The sequence below is a fragment of the Ambystoma mexicanum genome, chromosome 10 (genome assembly GCF_040938575.1).
Source record: "Ambystoma mexicanum isolate Mex_15411 chromosome 10, UKY_AmexF1_1, whole genome shotgun sequence".
NCBI lineage: Eukaryota > Metazoa > Chordata > Amphibia > Caudata > Ambystomatidae > Ambystoma > Ambystoma mexicanum.
This window is the reverse complement of record NC_090932.1, coordinates 221,716,154-221,738,210: the sequence shown is the minus strand read 5'-3', so window position 1 is coordinate 221,738,210 and position 22,057 is coordinate 221,716,154. Positions and strand designations below refer to the sequence as shown.

The window sequence follows — 22,057 nt, the reverse complement described above, 5'->3', positions numbered from 1 at the left end:
GGCATTGTCCTGTTCGGCTGGGTGATGTGTGTGGAGACCACAAAATGAAACTGCCCTGCTTGTAATTATGAGGATTTAACCCTGATTTTCTGCAGGTGGCTCATTGTCTTGGTAACCGGAATGTTCCCACTCCACTTGTCCTTGGCTGGGTGCCTTGTTTCTGCTTGCCTCTGGCTGCAGTGATCATGTCAGCTTTTCCATGTACTCAAAGCCTATCTCTCTTTTGCCATTCATTTCAGAGACCTATAGCTTCCATATCATTCCTTATGGCTTCTCTATTTTAGTGGCAGTCAAGCATGTGCAAGCTAAATAAAATAACTATTTGCGTCTTGCGGTTTCAGCTTTGTCGAAGAATATGGACATAAAGAAATATGTATGTGTGTCCGTCCTCTACCTACGTGGCTCATAAGCATGTTCTTTGTGCCTATATGCAATCAACTATTCATGTAATATTCATGAATTGATGAATATGTACTTCATGTATAAAGCGGCTACGTCGTAATGCCAGTGATGACGTCATTGATTTCTGGCTTTGGAGTTAGTCAACCTGCTCAATCGATGTCATTTTCATGTTGTCCAAATCATCGATCGGGTATGGTCTGAACGGCTGTCTGAGTGAGTAATTCTTCTCACACCTGCGATACATCGATGATTGTGGTGATGGGAATAAAGTGGGGCACACCTGTTGTTTCTCTGCCTTCGTGTTGAGAGTCGTGTGGGGGGAATCAGGGTTAGATTTGGCTATAGCAACGAAACATGTTGGGTTAAGTTTAGAGATTAGATGAACAATGCTGTGTATAGCCAATGAGAGAACTCAACCGATGGAAACTTGTATTTAAGGTTGTCCAAACACAATCCAAGATAATTCTTGGGTTGGTTAAAAGATGGCATACGTTTTAGTTTTTAGCTAAGGGGATGTGAAAAGAATGAAATTGGGTAAAATGTGAATTTGTATTGTCTATGGGTAAATTTCAGTTAAGGCATGCCTAGTCTGCAGTGAAGTGTATATGCTGTACATGTCTTTTTGATATAAAAAAAATTCTTAGCATGGACTAGCAATGAAAGTATGTCTACGCTAAGATTGCACCTGCCTTCAGAGGATGGATATGGGCTTTCTATGTGCATATAACATGTAAACAGACATGTGTTGAAAAGGTATTTGCAGGACCCTAATGCCAGGTTGTCATCAAGGTGTTACATGAGTGCCATCATTCTCATGGTGACTTGGTCGGCGATAGAGGCAAGCAAGGGAGGCAAGCCCCCAGGAGCCAAGGTTTATGCTACTGCGCAGGCTGCCCATGCCTTTTGTCAGCCTTGCTGTTGGGCAGCATGGGTCTACTATAACAAGGGGGTTTGCCCTACCCTCTATGAGTCACAAAAGGGCGCACACAATACATCAAGTGCACACTGGTTTTTAAACCCTTATGGGTGCCCATGTGATTGGGGCAACCATGATTTGAAGAAAACACATGTTTGCTGCTGAAAAACACATATCTCGAATTTGTAAGAAAGTGTCAGCATTTATTAGTTTTAGCTGATGCTTTTTCTTTTTTTGCAAAGTAGTTTAAGTTTTGATATATACATAACAGTGCGAGGTGACCGTTGTAATAAACAAACAAATAGTTCAATTGGCAATTCAGTGTAACATTTTTACAGATGACATACGTTGTTAAACATCCATATACACATTTTAACAGTGAACTTTGCTTGTAAAAAAATATATCCCATGTGATTGGGTATAGAAAACACAGGAAAAGGAATGTGAATGGAGGAGACGTTGATATTAGGTCTCTAATGCCCGGCTAAAGTCTGACCTCATATACGGTCAGCATGGGACCTGGCACTCCGCCAACAAACTAGCAAGCCCCCCTCTCTTAAATTAGGGAACACCCTTAAAATGTGTATTTTCTATAACTTCTTTCGAGTAATGCTTCTGCGAGGTTTTTAAAACTGGCCCATGACACTGTTCCTTGAAAAGTCTACCGTAGGAAGATAGTATACTATTGGCCTGATTGGCCTGGTCCCCTATTAGCGCCATGGTTGCCGCCGGTATTGTACCGAGTCTGCCATGGTGAATGGCGGAATTACCGCCACATTCCAAGGTGTGTGGGGGCGGTAATTCCCCATTCACCATGGCACTTCCCCATTCCCATTGAGCCCCAATAGGGCTCAATGGGAATGGGGAAGGCAGCAATTACGGTTGCCTCCAAGGTCCCTTTGCGGACCCGTTCCTTAACAGCTGGAAAAACCAGCCTTTGAGGTCGGATCCCGCAAAGGGACCTCGTAGTAAGGTGGTATGGGTTTACCACCTTACCACCGGTAAACCCTTACCGCATTCCGTGTAATGAGGCCCTTAATCTTTCAAAGGTTGGTAAATCGAGTACCATAGACATGTGGATATAATCGCACCTCTTATTACAGTGATTCGAAACTGCAGGAATTTGGCATGCTGCTCCATATATGAACACATGTAATAGTTAAAATAATACATTGCCGCATGAATGTGAGTTCTGCTTCATCCTATAGTGATCCTTAAGGTATGGTAAGATAAGAAAAAACCAGACAACCAAATACAGTGCCCTAACACTGCCCGTGCATGGCGTGTTTCACGTCTTTGGTGTCACATTAAAGGCTTACAATTAAAGTGCAAATTACACCAGAATAACAGAGAGATGATATAAACAGAATGAATGCGATTCCTGATCGTTCCCTCTACAGAATCTGTAGAGGCACTACGCAAATTGAAATAAGTAAGGACAAACATTGATTTTGAAACTCAGTTAAAGGATTAGTCATGGCTTGGATGAGAGGGATGCTTAGATCCTCAGGTGGCCGCAGTCCAGCAAGCTGTGCTGTTGCGCACCTGGAGATTAGCGGCACTCCGTATGCTGTGTTATACTACGCTAATAGGCTTTTATAGTGCACCAAATCAACAGCATAGTAGTTTCAGAGCACCTTGGCTTGTCCAAAGAATGGAGTGCAGGCCCCCGCCAGGGGTATGCAGATCGTAGTCAACTGGAGAAAATAAAATGAGTCTGGGGAAGATAAGAGGATGGGAAAGCGGGAATTAGATGCTACAAACAAATGCAAGAAACTAATAAAAGAAAGGAGTTGCATTGGGCTTAACCTTGAGCTTGCCACAAATCCAGCTTGACCAAGAGAAGTCATGGCCACTGCAAGTTGGACCAGCCTAAACGTTTCATGATCTGTATTTGAGGGTCACTAGTTGTCTCCAGATGGGCCACCATGCCCTGCATACTCTGACCTTTTTGGGCTACTTCCGTACCCACATCTCACCTTGCTCTTCACCTCTCCCAACAGAAATGGAAGAGAGTCTGGGCCCTCCTGTACGGGAAGAGTGCCTGCGCTATCGCCCGCTTGGAGCTCGTCGAGGGCGCCAACCCTCCTGAGAAGACAAAAAAATCGGAGAACAAAAAGGTGATCAAGCTGAGCGACTGCATACGCGTATCTGAGGCGAACGCAGAGGGCAGCCCACGGGGAACGAGCGCCTTTCTGCTGGAGACCACCGAACGGATGTACCTGCTGGCTGCCGACAACGCAGAGCAGGAAGCATGGATCAGCCAGCTGTGCGAGCTTGCCTTCCAGGTGAGTGACCAGAAGTCTCTTTGAATGCAGGATGGTTGATGGGGAGAGTGATGGAATGGGAAGTGTTTTGGTAAGAGAGCACTACCTGAAAGTGGATGGCACATATATGTTATGTTACTTTGCATTTATATAGCGCCTTATGCACCATTGATATGGTCTCAAGGCGCTGGTAAGTTGAATGCCCTCGGGAAAACGAAGTTCAAGTCAGTAGAGAGAAATAGAGGGAGTCAAAAGGTGCGTGTGAGCACCGGATATGTGTGCAGCTGGTGTGGCATTCGTGTGATAGCTGCTTCTTAGCGGTAGGTGTGGTGGTTGAGAGATCAAGAGTATGTGTTCGTTCTGGCAGGTTGTTATCCAGACCGACTCTGGCTGCGTTAGGCCTGAGGAGAACGCATGGGCTGGAGGGTGTGTAACCAGCAGTGTTTAGTTAAGGTGATGGGGAGTATGAGGCAAAGTAATGGTATGAGAACAGCTATACCGAATGGTGTCATAGTATCGCTGTGTTCTGGTTGAGTGGTGGTGTAAAGAAGAGATTCAGCGTGGAGATGTGATATGGTGGTTTACCTTAGGTCCTTGCGATCGAGCCCACTCCAATAGTTCCATGTACTCCATCTGTTCCATGTACTCCGACTGTTCTACGCATTACGACCATTTCAAGCACACAAAACCGTTCGTTTCAATGCTCTTTCAAACGTTCATGCACTCCAAATCATTATATGTAAGTCACGCCATTCTATGCAATCCAATTCGTTCCATGCACTCCAGTCCGTTCCACGCACTCCAATCCGTTCCACGCATTCCAATCCGTTCCATGCACTCCAATCCGTTCCATGCACTCCAAATCCGTTCCATGCACTTCAATCCATTCCATGTACTCCATTCCGTTCCATGCACTCCAATCCGTTCCATGCACTCCGATCTGTTCCATGTATTCCAAGCTGTTTTATGCACTCCAACCATTTTATGCACTCCAAACATTTTATGCAGTGCTCCTTTCATTTGTTCTACCCACGTTATCCTTTCTCCATGCATCATCCATCCACATACGTTATCTTCACATGTTCCATCCACTTCACTGGTTCCACACATTTCACACGTTCCATCCACTTCACCCGTTCCACCGGTTCCACCCACTTCACTGGTTCCAAACACATCACCCGTTCATCCACCTACTTCATCGGTTCTACCACTTCACCCGTTCCACCCACTTCACCCACTCTACACTCGTTCATCTGTTCCATCCATATACTTCACTTGTTCCTTCCACATATTTCACCCGTTCCTTCCACATATTTCACCCGTTCCTTCCATATACTTTACCCGTTCCATCCATATACTTCATCCGTTCCATCCACATACTTCGCCAGTTCCATCCACATACTTCACCCGTTCCCTCCACATACTTCACCCGTTCCATCCACATACTTCACCATTTAATTCTACATCCTTCACCCTTTCCATCTACATCCTTCACCCGTTCCACCCTGTTCACCCATTCCACTCAGTTCATCCGTTCCACCCAGTTCATCCGTTCCACCCAGTTCATCCATCCCACCCATGCCATATAGGAACTAAGAATATAAGGGCCAGGTCTGCGAGTCTGATTGCAAACTACTGTGCTGTTTAATCTTTCTATTGAATTCATCTTGAAAACCCACAGCATTTCCATAGGTATAATCAGGGGCTAAGTCCTAAAAAAAAGTGGGGTACTCATTAACATGCCGATTGAATGTAGCGTCACCAGAAATTAGCATATAAATGTGCCCTCTGAAAAAAGAAGGGGGACTCCATCCACCCACGTAGGTATAATTAGGGGGCAAGTCCTAAAAAAAAGTGGGGGACTCATTAACATATCGATTAAATCTAGCATCACCAGAAATTAGCATATAAATGTGCCCTCTGAAAAAAGTGGGGGGACTCCATCCACCCGCGTGTACCGTCGACTTGAGACCTGGGTATAATGTAGCATTGTGTAAACATTGTACAACCTTGCTATTTTTGGACAGTTTTATATAAACTTCACCATCACTGTGTTATCATACCAGGACTGCCCACAGCATTGTTTTACAAATACTACACATCAATGCAACACTGCACAGAACAGCACCGAATGAATACTGCAGCACCAAAGCAATGCCATTATCATAGACTTGTTCCACCTGTTTGACAAATCCACAGGGTTGCCATGGTAATCCTTTGACGATAATCACCTAGGGCAGGACGTACTGGTCGGTAACAATCCTGGGCCTGGGAAAATGGTAACAACAAAATTTCACAGGAGGTAGGAGGAAGTGGCCAGTGGAGAGCGAATAAGGAGCCAATGTGGCCAGTAGTGAGAATGCTTGGAGTGCACGCTTGCATTTGCAGTTATAGCCTGTGATCTCAGAATCCCCAGTGACTGACTTAACGGGGGTGAAAATCGACATCAGCACTGAATTAAGGTTTGTGGGAAATGCACAATTGATCGATTATTCCTCTCTATCATTATGACAGTTTCCCTCATTCCCTTCGGGGGAAGGACTATTTAGAATGCAGCCTGCGGCGGGCAATGCAGATGAGACCATTTAACAGACAGGAAACGCAAGACACTGCATACATTAGGGCAAGAAAAGTAGAAAATGCCTTCTGATCTCAAGCATTTCTCCAAAAGCTGAAGAAGTAAAAGCATTGTGGAATTGATAAAAAAACGAATAAAACTGCTGTATAGGTTAGCAAGTAATCTTGCTAACAAGAGAAGCACAAGTGGTCCCTTAAAATGTAGGTGAGTGCTGAGTGCAGTTTCTAAAAGAGGAACCACGTAGCGGTATGAAGCTGAAGGCAGCGGGCAAGTGAGTGAGAAAAGAACCACACTCTGAAATAGTAGAAATGGGACAGAGCAAAAGCAGCTGAACTCAGGATACCAAACAGGAAAAAAGACCAGGTGATGCACTAGAGCCATATTTTAGACGGGATTTAGAAACACAATAAAGAGCCAAGACCGGAAAAGGAATAAGGCGGAGTTCCCTCCTCGCTTGGTCAGAAGACGAAATGAGAATCTTCTTAGAGCAGAACTGAAATCTTTTGTATCGAAAATATGCACTCTAATCAGGATATAGGAATTTGGCCTTGGGCAGACCTTGGTCCAAGATCCACCTTTTTGTCTTTAGATAGTTCTTGGGATCTTAATATTCACCAACATTCCCTTAAGTAGCACTTGTTTCAGGATACAGGGATCCGACCCAATCTTCCACGATGCAGCCTTATCGTTCTCAGTATAAGATACATTGATCAGACCTTCAGAAGAAGGCCTTTCACGCTTCAGGGATATGTCCCTGCAATATGCATGGTGCAGTATAGAGCGATGTGGCCTTGGGAAAATGTGATCTATGGTGCACAGCCCTTATATAGTGGGGGGCTTCCGAGACAAGTATATGTATCAGCATAATTTGCTGAAGGGCGCAGCTGCCTGTTCTTGGATTGGATAGCATTTTGTTCAGGATACAGGTTAGAAGCTGCTATCTTGGATTTTGAAGAAAGTCTGAAAGTGACAGGCCCTATTGTAAATGTATCACTTCAAAGGACAAGGTGAGAGGATGCCAGGGACGTGGACAGCTAGCCATGAAGTTAGAATTCCACATCTTGACTGTGTCGGAGATAAAGGAAGGAACTGATAGGACCGCAAGAGGGTGAGGGTCAGGGGACAATCACATCAGCTCCGCATTATAGATCCTGAGTCAGGGAATTAAATGTAGGATGGAATGAAGTGAACAGAAAGAGATTGACAGTGAGTGGACATTGAAGACTAGGTCAGTGAAGTGGTTCTCACATTGTAGGAAAGGTAAATACTTTATGGGGTGCGGCTGGTAGGAGGGGAGCTGGGATTGTGGGAGAAGACCAGGAAGGGTTATGCACAGGGAGCAGTAAGCATCATGAAACCACAATGCCTAAATATACAACTATTGTGGTATTCACATTGACTGTATCCGCAGACTGTGGCCAGGACCACTATACTGTTTTCTGGGTAGTCTGTGTGTAAAGTGGAGGAGATGCAAGCTGATTAACAGGCAAACAGGTGGCACCCTGAGTTATTTGCCCTTCACTGGCCACCCGGGTGAATATGCTTGGGCCCTGTTGTTTATATAGCAGCGCAGAGGAAAATCACATGGGGCAGCAGGACCAATCTGGTTCCTTGACTTGCCACGGGTGATGTTGGGTGCTAGCTGGAATGTCCCCAGATAGCGGCAGGAAGGTGAGGTCCAGGAAGATGGTATGGCAGGCATGAGCTGTGGTTCTTCAACACTGCTTGGGTGATGAACATCTCGAAACTGACCTTTGATCAGAACTAACCTAGTCAATCTCATGATTTCAACCGTGGCTTACTGGATCCCAAACTCTTGTGGTTTAACAATGAGAAATCAGGCAAGAGGTTGCCTTAATGAGTAGTACATCTGCCCTTGCCACATTTTCTAGGGAATAATGGCAGAACCTGAGACTAGATAGAATCTCTGAGACTTGATGTTTGACTTGATGCAGTGCAAACCTAACAAACTAAAGGGAACATATGGTGTCATTGCAAATTCTCCAAACCTCTCATTCACATTAGATATTCCTGCATCGGGTTCCCAAAACCTGTAACAAGGCCTGTAACCTTAATGAAACTTTATTCCCAGTAGTGCTGTGTCCTTAGACAACATCCGGCGGAAACAGACAGCAAAAGAGAGCCACGTGGTCTGGACAAATAGCACAGCAAATCAAGTCAGTTACTACCTCCCCCCTCCACTATAACATCCCAAATTAGTATCAGTTCCAAAGACCTGTGCTGAAAAGCTGCTATATCCACACCTGTACCACAGAACAAAACAGACTGTAATGCACCAAACGCAGACCACTAATAGTGTGAAAATATGCAAGCTCCCTGAACCGTGACCAGCCGTGATCTCACAACCACCTTCACCACTGCATTGCACACCTGTGCAAACCTGTAAAGAATGAAGTTGCTCATGTCATGCCTATTGTCCCAATGTCATGTTTCCAGCACCTTTCACACTGCCATCCTCCCTGTGATGGGACAATGTGTACTTCCTCCAGTGTTATCTGGAAAAGCAATTTTAACTAAGCAATAAAACTGACGGGGGTGGGGGCTTTACCAGGCCAGAGAATGCCCAGGCTAATTAGAGCAAAGCAAGGGTTTTAACGTTAGACCTGCCCCGGTAAAATCCCCCACCCGAAAGGGTATAATAGCGTCCCGGCATGTTTACCAGGATGCTAATCGTTGTTTTTTCAAAGTTGAGAAACTACACGGTTGCCGTTTCTCAACTTTAAACATACGACAAACAAAGATGGCCGCTATGGATTAGGGAGAAGGAAAATACACAAAGTCCAGTTTCCGTTTCCATGGCCGCCATTGCCACAACAGAGATGCGCTGGTAACACTGAATGTTCCTGGTGCCAGCGTGGGACAAGGGAACACAAGGTAAGTAGGGTGGGAGGTGGGGTTGGTTGAGGGATGTTGAAAATGGGGTCAGGGAGTATTTTCAGATAAATGCTGTTCTGTGGTTGGCCAATGCAGAGCATTAGCACTGGAATATTATACTAGTGTATCCAGTCCAGGACACTTCCATTGGAACCAGCATTGGGCTGTTCTCAGTGGTGGACATTGCCATTGAAATAATGTACTAGAGTACACCATCTTCACAATATCACTATTGTGTACTAGAGAGCGTCCCATCAAGTACAGGGCATTGCCATTGGAATGTTCTATTACAAATTGCTCAGTGCAGGACATTACCATTGTGGTACATTGATAGACATATGTGTGTGTTTTGTGCTCACCTTTGTCACCTCTGTTTGTAGATGGGGAAAGAACCACCTGTGACTGGGAAGGACACTCAGCAGAGGACGTCAAATGCTCATCTTCCATCAATGTGTGTCACTATGGAGGATAATGCTCTGTACAGCATGTCTGGGACAGGTACGTCTGCACATTGGGAGCCGGGTGAAGGGGAGGGAGAGTTTCCAGAGTGATGGAGAAGTGGGTGAGCATCCGGTCCTAACGGTACATAACTTCAGAGTATATCCCTGTGAAGCCCCTGACTTTGTAGCTGCAAGAGGTAGAGTCTGACCCTTTTAGGCTGCTTGGACTGGATGAGCCAGTCAAATTGCAGGTGTGTGTGACATCAGACAACTCTTCTTGAGCCACCATCCTGTGAGATCAGGTGCACAGGCCATGCGTAATATCTTCAGATTTACCCATGGGCTGGAACACTGTGGGGGCATGGCACCTACTAAGGGGGAGGAAGTTGGGAGGAACCCATCCCCTAAACCACCTGCATGTGCCTTGAATTATGAAGTTGTGACCACTATCTGTCACCCCGCAAGCCCATTTCAGGCCAGAATCCACTCTTGTTGTAGGACTGCAGCGGTGAGAGAACAGAACAAGCAATGCGAAAGCCCACGTGACTCCATTGACAGTCACTTACTGCTGCAGAGATAGAAGAGAATGAAGATTAAACACCGAACTGAAAGAACTACGGAGGCTAACTGCCGACCCATGCACGAAGAGGGGGTGGGGATAAGAGGGATTTATGAAATGTTGCCCTGTGTTGACCCGACCCTTGGGATGCGTATTGTATTAGATCAGGGTTGTCCAACTCCAGGCCTCGAGGGCCGGAAACCTGACTGGTTTTCATGATATCCCTCATTACTATTCATGAGGAAAAATGTCCATACATTTAGAATCATTGTATGCTAATTTATCTCATGAATATTAATGAGGGGTATCATGAAAATCCGACATGGATCTGACCCTCGAGGCCTGGAGTTTGACAACCTTGTATTAGATTGTCCCTTAGAGTCAGGTTAGCCACAGAGCCAATGGAAAGAGGGAGGAGCGTTGGAAACAGGACATCATGGGTATAAAATGGCTGCAGAGGCACAATAGAGGGAAATGTTTTAATCATTTAGGCTAGGCCTAGTTGACATTTCTCCCCAACCTAAATTAAAAACATTAGGTGTCGTTCTGGATCAATCCCTCAACATGAGAGCCCACGTTAGTAGTGTCATCTCCGCCTCCACTTACTATGTAAAACTCCTGACCCATTTAAGACCTTTCATCTCCCAGGCAAATGCTGAGTCCATCGCAAGAGCCATAGTTGGGGTGAAGATCGATTACTGTGGCAGCCTCCTGGCTGGATTGGGAAAAACCGACCTTAACAGACTTGAAGTAGTCCAGAACGGAGCGGTTCGGATCATCTCGGGCCTGGCTCAGCATGAACACGTCTCAGTTGCCCTACGCTCCTTACACTGGCTGCCGATCGCAGCCCGCGTTCGATTTAGAATTCTCACAATTGTCTTTAAATGCAGGCATGGCATAATGCCCAAAAACCTGCTGGATCAAATCCTAGACAAATCTAACTTCAGGGTCCTTAGGTCCAGCAACCAGAATTTGCTATCTCTACCATGCTGCAAACTTAAGAAAGTGGAGAATGGGGCTTTTTATATTGCATCTCCTAAAATCTGGAACTTGCTTCCATCCACGCTTCGTCAGCAATCCTCGGTCACCTCCTTTAAGAAGACCCTCAAGACCCATCTCTTCTACTAATTGATTATTCTTATACTCACTTACGCTGACCGGGTACTTCTACATCCTAATGCACTGATCTCCTTCCTCTCTTTGCTCCATCGTTCCTCCTTTTTGTTTTATGTTTTGTCTGTCATGTCTCGCGCCCTCACGCCCCAGGGTTCATGGCTGCACATTATAAATTGAATAAAGTAAAGTAAAGTAAATCTGTTTCTGTGAGATCAAGAGGTTTGGAGGCGGACCGAGAGACCAGTGGGAGGGTAGAAGGTGGAGTGGAGTGCTGAGGAGTCTGTGAAGGTGTTGGATGCATGTGCAGGTAAGGTATTGCATGTGGGGAGAGTGGTGCCTAACAGAAACTGTGAGAGTGTGTGCAGGAGTAAGAGTTGGAGGAGGGTGTGTAAGGGAATAGGTGTTAGAAGTGAGGGGTGTAGGGGAAGGGACAGTGAGTGAGAGATGGCAGTGAGAGAAAGGGAGTATGTAGCCAGAGTAGGGGAGTTTGGAGACAGGAGTGAGTAGTTGGTGAAGGTGAGAGCGAGAGTGGAGCTGGAGTTGGGGAAGTTGGAGGTCGGAGACAGGAGGGAGTAGTTGATGGAGAAACCGAGCATGAGAGAAAGATAGGAGGCTTGTGAGGAGGCCAGAGGGACAGAAGAGGGAGAGAGGGGAGAGGTGAAAGTAAGGTGCGGGGAGATAGACAGGGAGAGGACGTAAGAGGATCAGAGTTAGGGATAGAAAAGGAGGCAGCAGAAAGAGAACAGAAGGTAGAGCAGGGAACCGTGTTACCAGGGAGAGGAGTGCAAGAGAGTGGAAGGAAGAGAGAAAGAGGGAGACTATCTGATACAGTGACAATCTTGCATCACACTGCTACAATTCTGGGGAAATGATATGGTAAGGAACCCTGAGGAAGCACTGTAGCAAGTAGGATAGGGAAGGCCTCTGCCATTAGGCCCTCACCTGAAGCTTAGACTAAACTGGGCAGTAAGGGTTACCAAGCTTTAGTTTTGATGTTGCATTGGATGTCAGAAAAGCCTGCGCTCGGGTGAAAACCCATTTGTTTGGCCAACCTGCAACCTGACAAGATCATCATAAAAACCTGACACTATCTGTCAGTAAAACCCCCTGAACCATCCTTTGGATTTTGGAGTTTATTGAAAATATCTATGACAATGAGCAGGGGTGGGTACTGTCAGGGATCTGTTTTGGTGACAGAAGCAGTTGAACACACTTTGCATGAATGAGAATCTCTCTCTCTCTCTTACACACGCACGCGCACACACACGCGCGCACACACATGCACACACACACACACCACACACATCTCAATGCTTTGTGTATCATTCCTTTTTGTTTGCCTCATGTGGAAGACCACTGCACCCCTCTTCCTTTTAGCTTTTGGATTCTCCCTGTGAGGGAAGGGCTGGTCTCAAGGAAATGGCTATTTAGAATCCCAGAGTCATTTGTGGTGATCCTAGAGGAAGGGGACAGAACTGCAGGCACATCCATGCATTTATAGGCCGGTAGGTGCCTGTCATGTAATTACTGCTGTGCCAATCCTGCTTGTCTTTTGTAACACCTGCTTGTCAAGAAATAACCTGCTGTGCCTTTGGGGGTTAAAGGGCACAATGTTGCTCCAAGGATGGCGGAGGTGGTGTTCCTGTTGATATAGTATGTAATGGAATGCAGGTCAGTTTATATGCTGGGCAGTTACCACCGTGGCGGTATCCCAGCACTAAGGCATGGCTGAACGTTGTAATGTTGTGTCATGCCAAGATTATCCAGACCCTGAGACTGTGGGCAGGAGGGTGATAAGCGTGTGCAGCTACAGTCAAACTGAACAGGAATGATGTAGCTCTTCTAGGTTTCGAAGGAAGACGCGGGTGCGATGTCTGTGGACTCAAATGTTCTTGCTACTGCCAAGTAGGGCGAGGAGGAGTAAGACAATGCTAGGGTACAAAATGCTATAGGCCAGTGTGTGTGTGCTCAAGTATTCCCTGTAAGCATGGAGGTTGCTGCTGTGTAGGAGTAGAGCTGCTGTGGGCACTATTGGAAAAGATGCTGCCCTGTCGGAGTAGGGCTGCTTGAGCACTATTGGAAAAGATGCTGCCCTGTCGGAGTAGAGCTGCTTGGGCACTATTGGAAAAGATGCTGCCCTGTCGGAGTAGAGCTGCTTGTCCACTAATGGAAAAGATGCTGCCCTGTCGGAGTAGAGCTGCTTGTCCACTAATGGAAAAGATGCTGCCCTGTCGGAGTAGAGCTGCTTGTCCACTAATGGAAAAGATGCTGCCCTGTCGGAGTAGAGCTGCTTGGGCACTAGTGGAAAAGATGCTGCCCTGAATCAATGGGAAGTGCATTCTCTTTGTGGCTGGATTCGCAAGTAAACTGGGAACTGGCGTGATATGATATGATATGATATGATATGGCATTTATAACGCGGCTATACACAAGTGTTTCGAGGTGTGAAGCAGGACAGCCCTGACGCCCACGGCACTGGACACATGTGCAAACCCCCTAAAGATGCAGATGGGATTTCTCACACTTGAAAGGGCAGGACTCTTCGCCCGAGTAGATATTGGCAACACCTCTTTTTTGGCATGTAGCATTTTGAATAAAGTACATAGACAACTAAAATTAAACTCGAGAGCAGAGGGGAAATAGAAAATGTCACTGCCCGCAAACAGCCTCCTGTTCTTCCTGTGTGACGCTGTTCAACCCCAAGATCGAACTATAACTGGGCATGGCTGTTGCTTTGCATCTCATCAGCTGAGCAACTTCCTGTGCAAAGAGTGGAGCGATCACATCCGGAGAATGTTGGCAGCAAGGCTGACTAACCACAATCTCAACTTTCAATGACCACCTACTTGGTAAGGGTTTTGCGAACTGCCGAAGATGCTCACTCATTGCGGTGTTGTGAGACAATTACTGTTCTTCTATTGTGCCCTGCTCTGCTAGGATGGTGGTGATAAGAGCCCCACGTGGGGTGGGGTAAGGGGACTAGGCACTTCAGGTGAGTTAGACACTTGTTGGCTAGGGCTAGGAGGGCTGCAGAAGAAACACAGGACCTTCATTGTGTCCTCCTCAGCGATTCACAGTGAGGGACAACCGTCTCCACAAAGGTGGCCTGCCCATTTCTTGGGGGCTGTGCACCAGCCTGTATAATGAACGTGCCAAGCACTAATGTATTCATAGGCTGCCAACACCCACATGCTGCCAACCCGTTGCACGATGTCAAACCTTTAATGAAAGGTCGGCGTGAAATGTATCAAAAAAAGAATAAACGCATTTCCCTCCACTTATGAACGATGGGGATGCAGCTGGGACCGCAGTGGTCCACACTATTGCTGTCCCAGATCGTTAAAAAAAAAACCCGCATGGAATGCTTTCCATTTTACTAATTTTAGAGGGCATACCATTTGCAAATCTCAATGCAGAGGGCAGTGGAGGAAGTTCTGAGTGCTCACAACCTAGGTGTCCTCATTCAGAGGCCCTTTGTGATTAATCGGTCTGAGAGGTTTGTCACACAAGGGATGGGAATTGCTAGTGGCTCTCTTCCCTTGCATGATACAAATTAAAATCAGGTCCGTGGCATTGTCCCCCTTAAGGATGTGTTATGACTCCACCATGACTTGGCTTCCAATAAAAGGAGCCTCAGCCAGCACATGCATTTAGGACAGCGGCAGACTCCATGAATGGCCCTTCTGTCTCGTATCCCATTTATTGGGCCTGCAGGCTGATGCTGTGTGATCACGGCCCTGCTACCCTGGCCTGCAGGTTGATGCTGTGTGACTACAGTACTGCGGCCCCCACTGATCTGCATGTTCTTAGATCAGTATGTGTAACCTCGGTGCCCGTGCGTCACTGCCCAGTTGAATGCCCAGAAGCGCCTGGCAACTGTTGTCTGCTGTGTGACTACATCAACTGTAAGTGTATGCTGGGTGTCCCAAGCAACGATCCGATTGGCCCGTGTGCCATTGAGTCAGTCCGCAACAATGTCAACCAGAGGATATGCTAGGTTCCCCAGCACTGATCAGGGTGGCCCGTGTGCCCACAGGGCTGCCCTACAACAATGGCGATGCAGGTACTCGATCCCCCTGTGTACCAGAAGTGTGCCGTGTCAGCAGCATGCCGCTGTTCGGGTGATGCCGTTGCAGCCTGTGGTGCGGCTGCTCCTGTCTGGAGAGAAAAATGAAGAAGGAGGTTGACAAGAAAGTTGGGCTCGCCTAACAGGCGGAACCAGAGAAGATGAAGGCCCCCAGGGTTCCTGGGCCGACAAGGTGATGAACTGCATGTGCCCCGTAGTCGGAGCTTGGAAGAAGTGCCTGCTGCTCCGCATGAACCCGGGGACAGGAGATCAGACAGGAGATCAGCCGGGGAGAGGAAAAGAGAAGGCAAAAGCAAAGAGGAAGGTCTTGAGGTGCTTCTGGAACCAGACATGGTTCCGCTCAAGTTTCAAGGGGCAGGGAGGCTGTTCCAGAGGGAGGCGCCAGCCGAGGAAAGAGATCTGCCCCCAAATCATTGCTTGGGGAAGCGACTGACCTTCAAGGAGTTGGAGGTGGAGGAGCGAAGAGCTTGAGTAGGAGGATATTTCCGAAGAGAGAGTTGGAGGTATTGCAGTCCCAAGCGCCAGAAGGCCTTGTGGACAATGCAGAGGGTCTTGAACTTGATCCTTGCCGGCACTGGGAGACAATGGAGAGATTTCAGGGCTGTAGAGATATGATCCCTGGGCTTGGGGTCAAGGACAAGTCTCGCAGTCCTGTTCTGAATGAGTTGTAGAGGACAGAGAGTAGAGGCAGGTAGATTTAGAAAGAGGATGTTGCAGTAGTCCAGCCTAGAGTGAACCAGAGCTCTGGAGACAGTGAGCTTCTGGAGGAAGGAGAGGAAAGGAAGAATACCTCTGAGGATGTGCAGAAGGTAGTTTGACTTGAGCTACTCGGACTGAGAGCACAACGTGGCGCTCCACAGAACCAACGGCTCGCAACACTTTACAGGGCTACGACCAGAGACACGTCTCTGCCCTGATTGATATTGCATTCCATGAAATCGCCATTTCTACAGCCCAGGAAGACCTAAGCAGCAGCCTAGATCCAGATTGCTGTTTCTGGTGCCCACAAAGAAAGAGAAAGAAAAAGTAAAATACTTAGAGTGGTATCTCCTTACTGCTCCACGTCAAGGAAGACCTGCACACACATGGCCCCAGAAGAAGGTTGTGATTTATTGAAACTGAAACGTCAGTGATCCACGTGGCAGAGTCCCCAGGACCACGTTCAAGGACCACACCAAATTTTCTCTATTTTTTCATAGACGTCGACCAGTCTCTCTTTGTCATTTCACAAGCGCTAGGCACAAATAGACTTAACCTTGTAAATCCTAGTGGTTCATACTAGTGGACATACACACTAGATTCCTGGTTTACGGAATCCGGACAGCTTAAAGACCCAACACTATTGGGGTCCAAGAGCCCGGAAAAGTGATTTAATTATTTTTTACACCAGGATCGTGTAAGTGCATGAGCATAGGGTCCACTCACAATGGTTTATTGACTCATTTTTGTACTAAATAATGCAGTTATAAATGTGATAATGTACAAAACAGGAACTTAGAGGTTGAGACTAATATGAAGTAATATTTTTCTTGTTTCCTTTCTGTTTAGGCTATCTGTATAGGCACATCAAACTGACATGTTTTTTGCCTGCTCTATTTTCTGTAGTTGACTGTATACTCACTGACTGTTGTTTGTATATTGTCACCAATTTTATGTTTGTTCCGCAAAAAATCAAGTTGGTTTTAGCATTTTTGAAAAAAATGAATGATAGCGACATATCCAGCCAAAATAATAAAAAGGCGTATGTATACCAATCTCAGTAGTTGGTTGGCTCTTCCCCCAGCGACACGTATTAGTTAACCATTGATCTGGTTTTTCTGGAAGGTTTAAATAATCACTGCAAGAAGTTGTTGCAGACTTTAATTTTTGAGGACAGGACTATTCCCTGTTTATATACTGACTTCTTAGAGACAGAGATGTGAGGAGAGAAGAAAAAGTGTGGAGTCGAAGATGACCCGAGGTTCTTAGCCTCACAGGTGGGTGCGGGAAGAGGGCCCAGAGTGGGCAGCCAGAAAGTGACAGGAAAGGAAGGTGCAGGTGAGCCGATGAGGAAGATCCCTGTCTTACTGGCATTAAGGGAGAGATTATTGGCGGCACACCTCTCCTGGATTGCAGACAGTCAACCCGGGATGAGAGAGGGTGAAAAGGTGGCTGAGGGGAGCCTGAAAGCGAGCTGCGTGTCATCCGCATAGCACTGAAAGTTGGAGCAGAGTGCAGCTATGAGGTGGTCAAGAGGTGTCAGGTATTGGTTGAACAGCTAGGGAGAAAGATTTGGCCCCTGGGGTACACCACAGGCAGAGAGTGAGATAGAGGAGAGGAAGGACCCAAGTTGGACCTGGGAGGGTTGATCAGAGAGGAAAGAAGACAGCCAGGCTAGGGCCTGATCAGTGATACTCAGGTTACCACAGAGCCAATTGAGCAGGATGATCGAGTAGGATGAGGACAGGTGGTGGTTTGCATCAAGGTTAGAGAGCAGGTCTTCATGGATGTTCAGGAGAGCTGTTTCCGTGCTTTTGGCTGTGCTGAAGCCAGGCTGATGGTCATGGAGACAGCCAACTGATTCAGTGTGAAGATTAAGTTGGGAGATGGCCAGCTTTACCAAGAGTTTGCCCAGGAAAGGAGTAATGAGGATTGGGTGATAGTTAGCCAGACTGCAGGGGTCGGCTGAGGGTTTCTTGAGAAGAGGGTGCACAAGAGAGTTATTCAGGGGGGAAGGAAAGGTTACAGTGGCGAAAGAGTGGTTGCAGAAGTCCGCCAAGGCATCGCTTTCCTGACTTCCGACAGAGTAAATGCTCCTAGTGGATAATATGTCTTACTCAGTGACATATCTTGTGTGTTGTTATGAGTTTCTATTGTCTTGTGTTCAATTTTCTCACCATCTATGCATACAGAACTTGGTACTAAAACTAGGACTAATCCCATTTTGTGCACTGTAGGATTTCCCTGAGCTCTGTCCACACTGTGCGTTACAACTAGTATTTCCAGTGTGTTACCACCTACAGCAAAGGACTCTGCCTCTGCGCAACAACTATTCACAGTTTCCAACACACATTTGCTCCCTGCCAATAGCATAGTATGAGGGAGCTGTTTGCTATTTTAAAGGAACTTAAGTCGCCTACTCCCAACCTACATACATGTACAAAAGACAAAGCCTGGTGCACAGAGATACAACAAGCTCTAGCCAACTAAGTTACCATGCTAATAGCGGCTAAGAAAGCAGCCCTTAATCAACTGCCTATAACCAACACCAACCCTCCCTCTATGGAGCAAAACACTACTACCCAATTTAGATTTGCAAAAACATCTATCCGAGAGGTGGAGAAAGTCATCCTCTCTCTTAAGCCTTCCAACTGCCAAGGCGATTTGTGCCCCGCACAACTTATAAAAGATGCTGCGAGAGAACTCTCCCCCTTCATTACTAAACTTGTAAATGCCTCTTTCACCTCAGGCACTGTGCCGTCCAACCTGAAACAATCTTGGGGACTGCCATTGCTAAAAAAACAATCCTTAGACCCCCTCATTCCTACCAACTATCACCCCATCACGACAGTCCCCTTTCTGTTAAAAGTCCTGGACAAGATCGCATGCACACAAATCCAACAATTCCTAGAATACCACAAGCTCTTAGGAGTAAGACAGTCTGGATTCCATCCCAACATGGGACCGAGACCGCTCTCATTGATCTGAAAGCTCAAATTGATGAGCTAAGAGACAAAGGTCAAATAGCCCTCCTCTTACTCTTGGATCTCTCAGCCGCATTCGACCTTGTAGATCACAAAGTCCTTTGCAACCACCTTAACTCCGCTGCACGCTTCTCTAAAGAAGCCATAACATGGGTTGAACCCTTCCTCAGCTAAAGGACCTTGAGGGTGTTCTCCCCCTCAGATGCAGCAGACCCAATCCCCATCTCATGCGGCGTGTCCCAGGGCTCCTGTGTATCTCCAACACTATACAACATATTTACTAAGCCCCTTTTTGATGATCTGGACCTTCTTGGTATCACCTATACTAATTATGCAGATGATACCCAGATTCTCCTCCCACTCTCAGGGGAGTTCAATGAGGATTTGGCCTTGGTAAATAGGGTGTATCTCATCATCCAGGCACGGATGGCCACTCACGGTCTATGCCTGAATGATGACAAAACAGAGTTAATCATTCCGGGCAATCATTCCAATCTCAAAAAACTAGGCCAGAACTACTCTGCATTTGAGATCGATGGGAACACTATTAAGGTAGCCAGAGAAAAGAAGACTCTAGGCTTCCATCTAGATGCTACCCTCTCCTTCAACAAATAGGTGAACTCACATTCTTCGGCCACAGCTTACACATGTAAGCTCATCAGAGCAGGTAAACACTTTATCTCTAAATCTTTATCTGACAATTGCATGATTCTAGCTAGAGCTCTTGTTCTATCTATACTCGATTACTGCAATGCCCTATATATCGGGGCCAACAAACACATCCTACATAGAATTCAAATTCTACAAAATAACGCCTTGAGAGCAGCTCTTGGTATCTCTAGACGAGCACACATTTCTAAGATAAGGAGTAAGAACAACTGGCTGTCAACCCAAGATAAAATCCTACTGAAAGCTGCCTCCCTCACACACATTGAACAACGTGGCTCCTCCCTATCTAACTGATAGATTTGTAGAAAGAAGATCCTCCAGACCCGCAAGAATCTCCAATGCCAACACACTTCTCATTGCTAGATTTAAATTGTCCAAGGCTGGAGGCGCCAGCTTCCATGTCCGGGCGGGCCAAATATGGAACTCACTGCCCCTCACTATACGTGAGGAGAAATCCTACCCTAAATTCAGACCCAATTACATCAACCATCTGAAACAATTGGTCATCTAGCCAGTACTACCTCTCTCCCCGCTACCCTGCTGATATACTACCTGCAAACTGTATAATATCCTGTATATAATTCACTGTATTACTGATACAGCCTGTATATATCTGTAATTATATGTGTAATTATGTAACTATGTAACCCATGCCTCGCATATCCTGTACTGCTGCGCCCTCTTACTCTCGGGTCTGGCGCGCATTATAAATGAATAAAACAAACAAACAAAGTATTGGTGGCTTCTCTAATCGATGCCATTACTTGCATTCGAAGACAGAGGTTATTCTTACTCACCTTCACCAGAACAGGGAGCACCCAACAGCCCAGAGCACCACGAACCGGCACATACTGGCTTGCATAGATGTGGGCATGTGGCAAAAATAAGGTGTGTGCAATGATTAGATGTGTGACCCCATCTCTAAAGAAGTGCGGCCAAAATGAGGTATGTGGCAGTCTCATTCAGTTCACTTGACAAAGTGCTATGTCCAAGCAGGGACATTTCCCTCAGATACCCCTGTTCCACATTCTGAAAACAGACATACAGAATCTAAAAGGTTTGTTACTTTACACTCAACAACATTGTTATTATCCTTACCAAACCGCGGTGTCCTTTGATCACCATCACCAGCACTTCCTATGTGTCATGTAATCTTCAGACCCTGAGCTAGTAGTATCCATGACAAGAGTAGAAACCATCACTCTGCACTGCCCTGGCTGACCTGCCTTCTACTGGGGCAGAGATCACTCTGCTGGGATATGGTGCACATTCATTTTGATGAACGTCAGGTACACCGAGATTTCTCTTTTTGTCACAGACGATTGCTGCAGCAGCACTTAAAACAAGTTCTGATTGCACACTAGCTGGGGGTCAGTGTATGGTGTTGATGGAAACACAGAAAAGTGGTGCGGGGTCATCATCCTTTTTGCGCTGCCATGTTTCACTCAAGTATGCATCAACTCTCTGTCTAGCAGTGGCCCCGGCACTTCAAGATGTTCTACACCCAGGCATGACATATTGAAGAATGCAGAATCAGGCTGGGACTGCCACGGGGTTGTGTTTGAGAGTTGCACACCCTTCATGCGGCTGCCTCGCATGTGCTTTCATGTTCTGTTGCTTTTCTGGACAACTATATCAATGGAAGTGCCTCACAAAGTGATACCGAACTTCGGCTCATATAACTCGTCACTTTCTCAAAGGTCCATAGTACAGCAAAGAGATTTTGCATAAGCAGCCACTCAGTCTATGTGAAGAAGACCCTGTCCATTGCTCAATTGTGGCAGTAGCTGTAGTCACTTTGATCATTGCTTTGCTCATGTAGGCAGTCAAACATATGCAAGGGTGAATTGCAGTGTGTTAGCACAGACATTTTAGGCTGGTGGTATGGATGTTTATGCTGCACCTACAACACTTGCAAAGAAGTTTTGGAGCTGTGTAACAAGCTGAAATGAGAGCAGATATTGTGCTCCAAGACAAGATTTTTATGGCTAGAGTAGCAATTGCTGACAGAAAATGTGCAAGGCATGGGACATGCAATGTGGTCCCCAGGCGTAAAGCGAAATGGCATTGGAAACATTATCCTGCCTCTAAGCCCCAGGATAGATGCCTGGGAGTTAGCCACACTGCTTACACCTTCTTCACTCCCCCCAAAAGCCTGCACCTATGTTGCTCCTGCCATAAAAGTCTTGCATGCCCAAAGTGGTTTGTTGGAGAAAGGAATGTTGCTGTTGTAATGATCCCTTAAGGACATCTAGTTAGTGTTTGGCTACTCATCCACCCATCTATTGGAAAGTGAACTTATCTATCCTTCAACCTGTCCAATGGCTTTCTCACCGCACTACTTACTGCATCATGCAACTCTGGTATAGGCTTGTCTGGAAAGGAATTTGCCAGTGGGCCGCAGCCCTGCCAACAGCTCTTTAAGACAATTGCTCTCAACAAAGG

General features: G+C 46.4%; 1 protein-coding gene across 1 annotated transcript in view; it reads left to right on the top strand.

Moving 5' to 3' along the window:
* The window catches only part of DOK2 (docking protein 2), a 254,085-nt gene that overhangs the window by 166,073 nt on the left and 65,955 nt on the right, over nucleotides 1-22,057 (top strand). Inside the window, exons 2-3 of the mRNA XM_069617720.1 lie at nucleotides 3,322-3,606; nucleotides 9,439-9,556. Of these exons, the coding sequence (XP_069473821.1) occupies nucleotides 3,322-3,606; nucleotides 9,439-9,556 (403 nt within the window). The remainder of the gene's footprint in view (nucleotides 1-3,321; nucleotides 3,607-9,438; nucleotides 9,557-22,057) is intronic.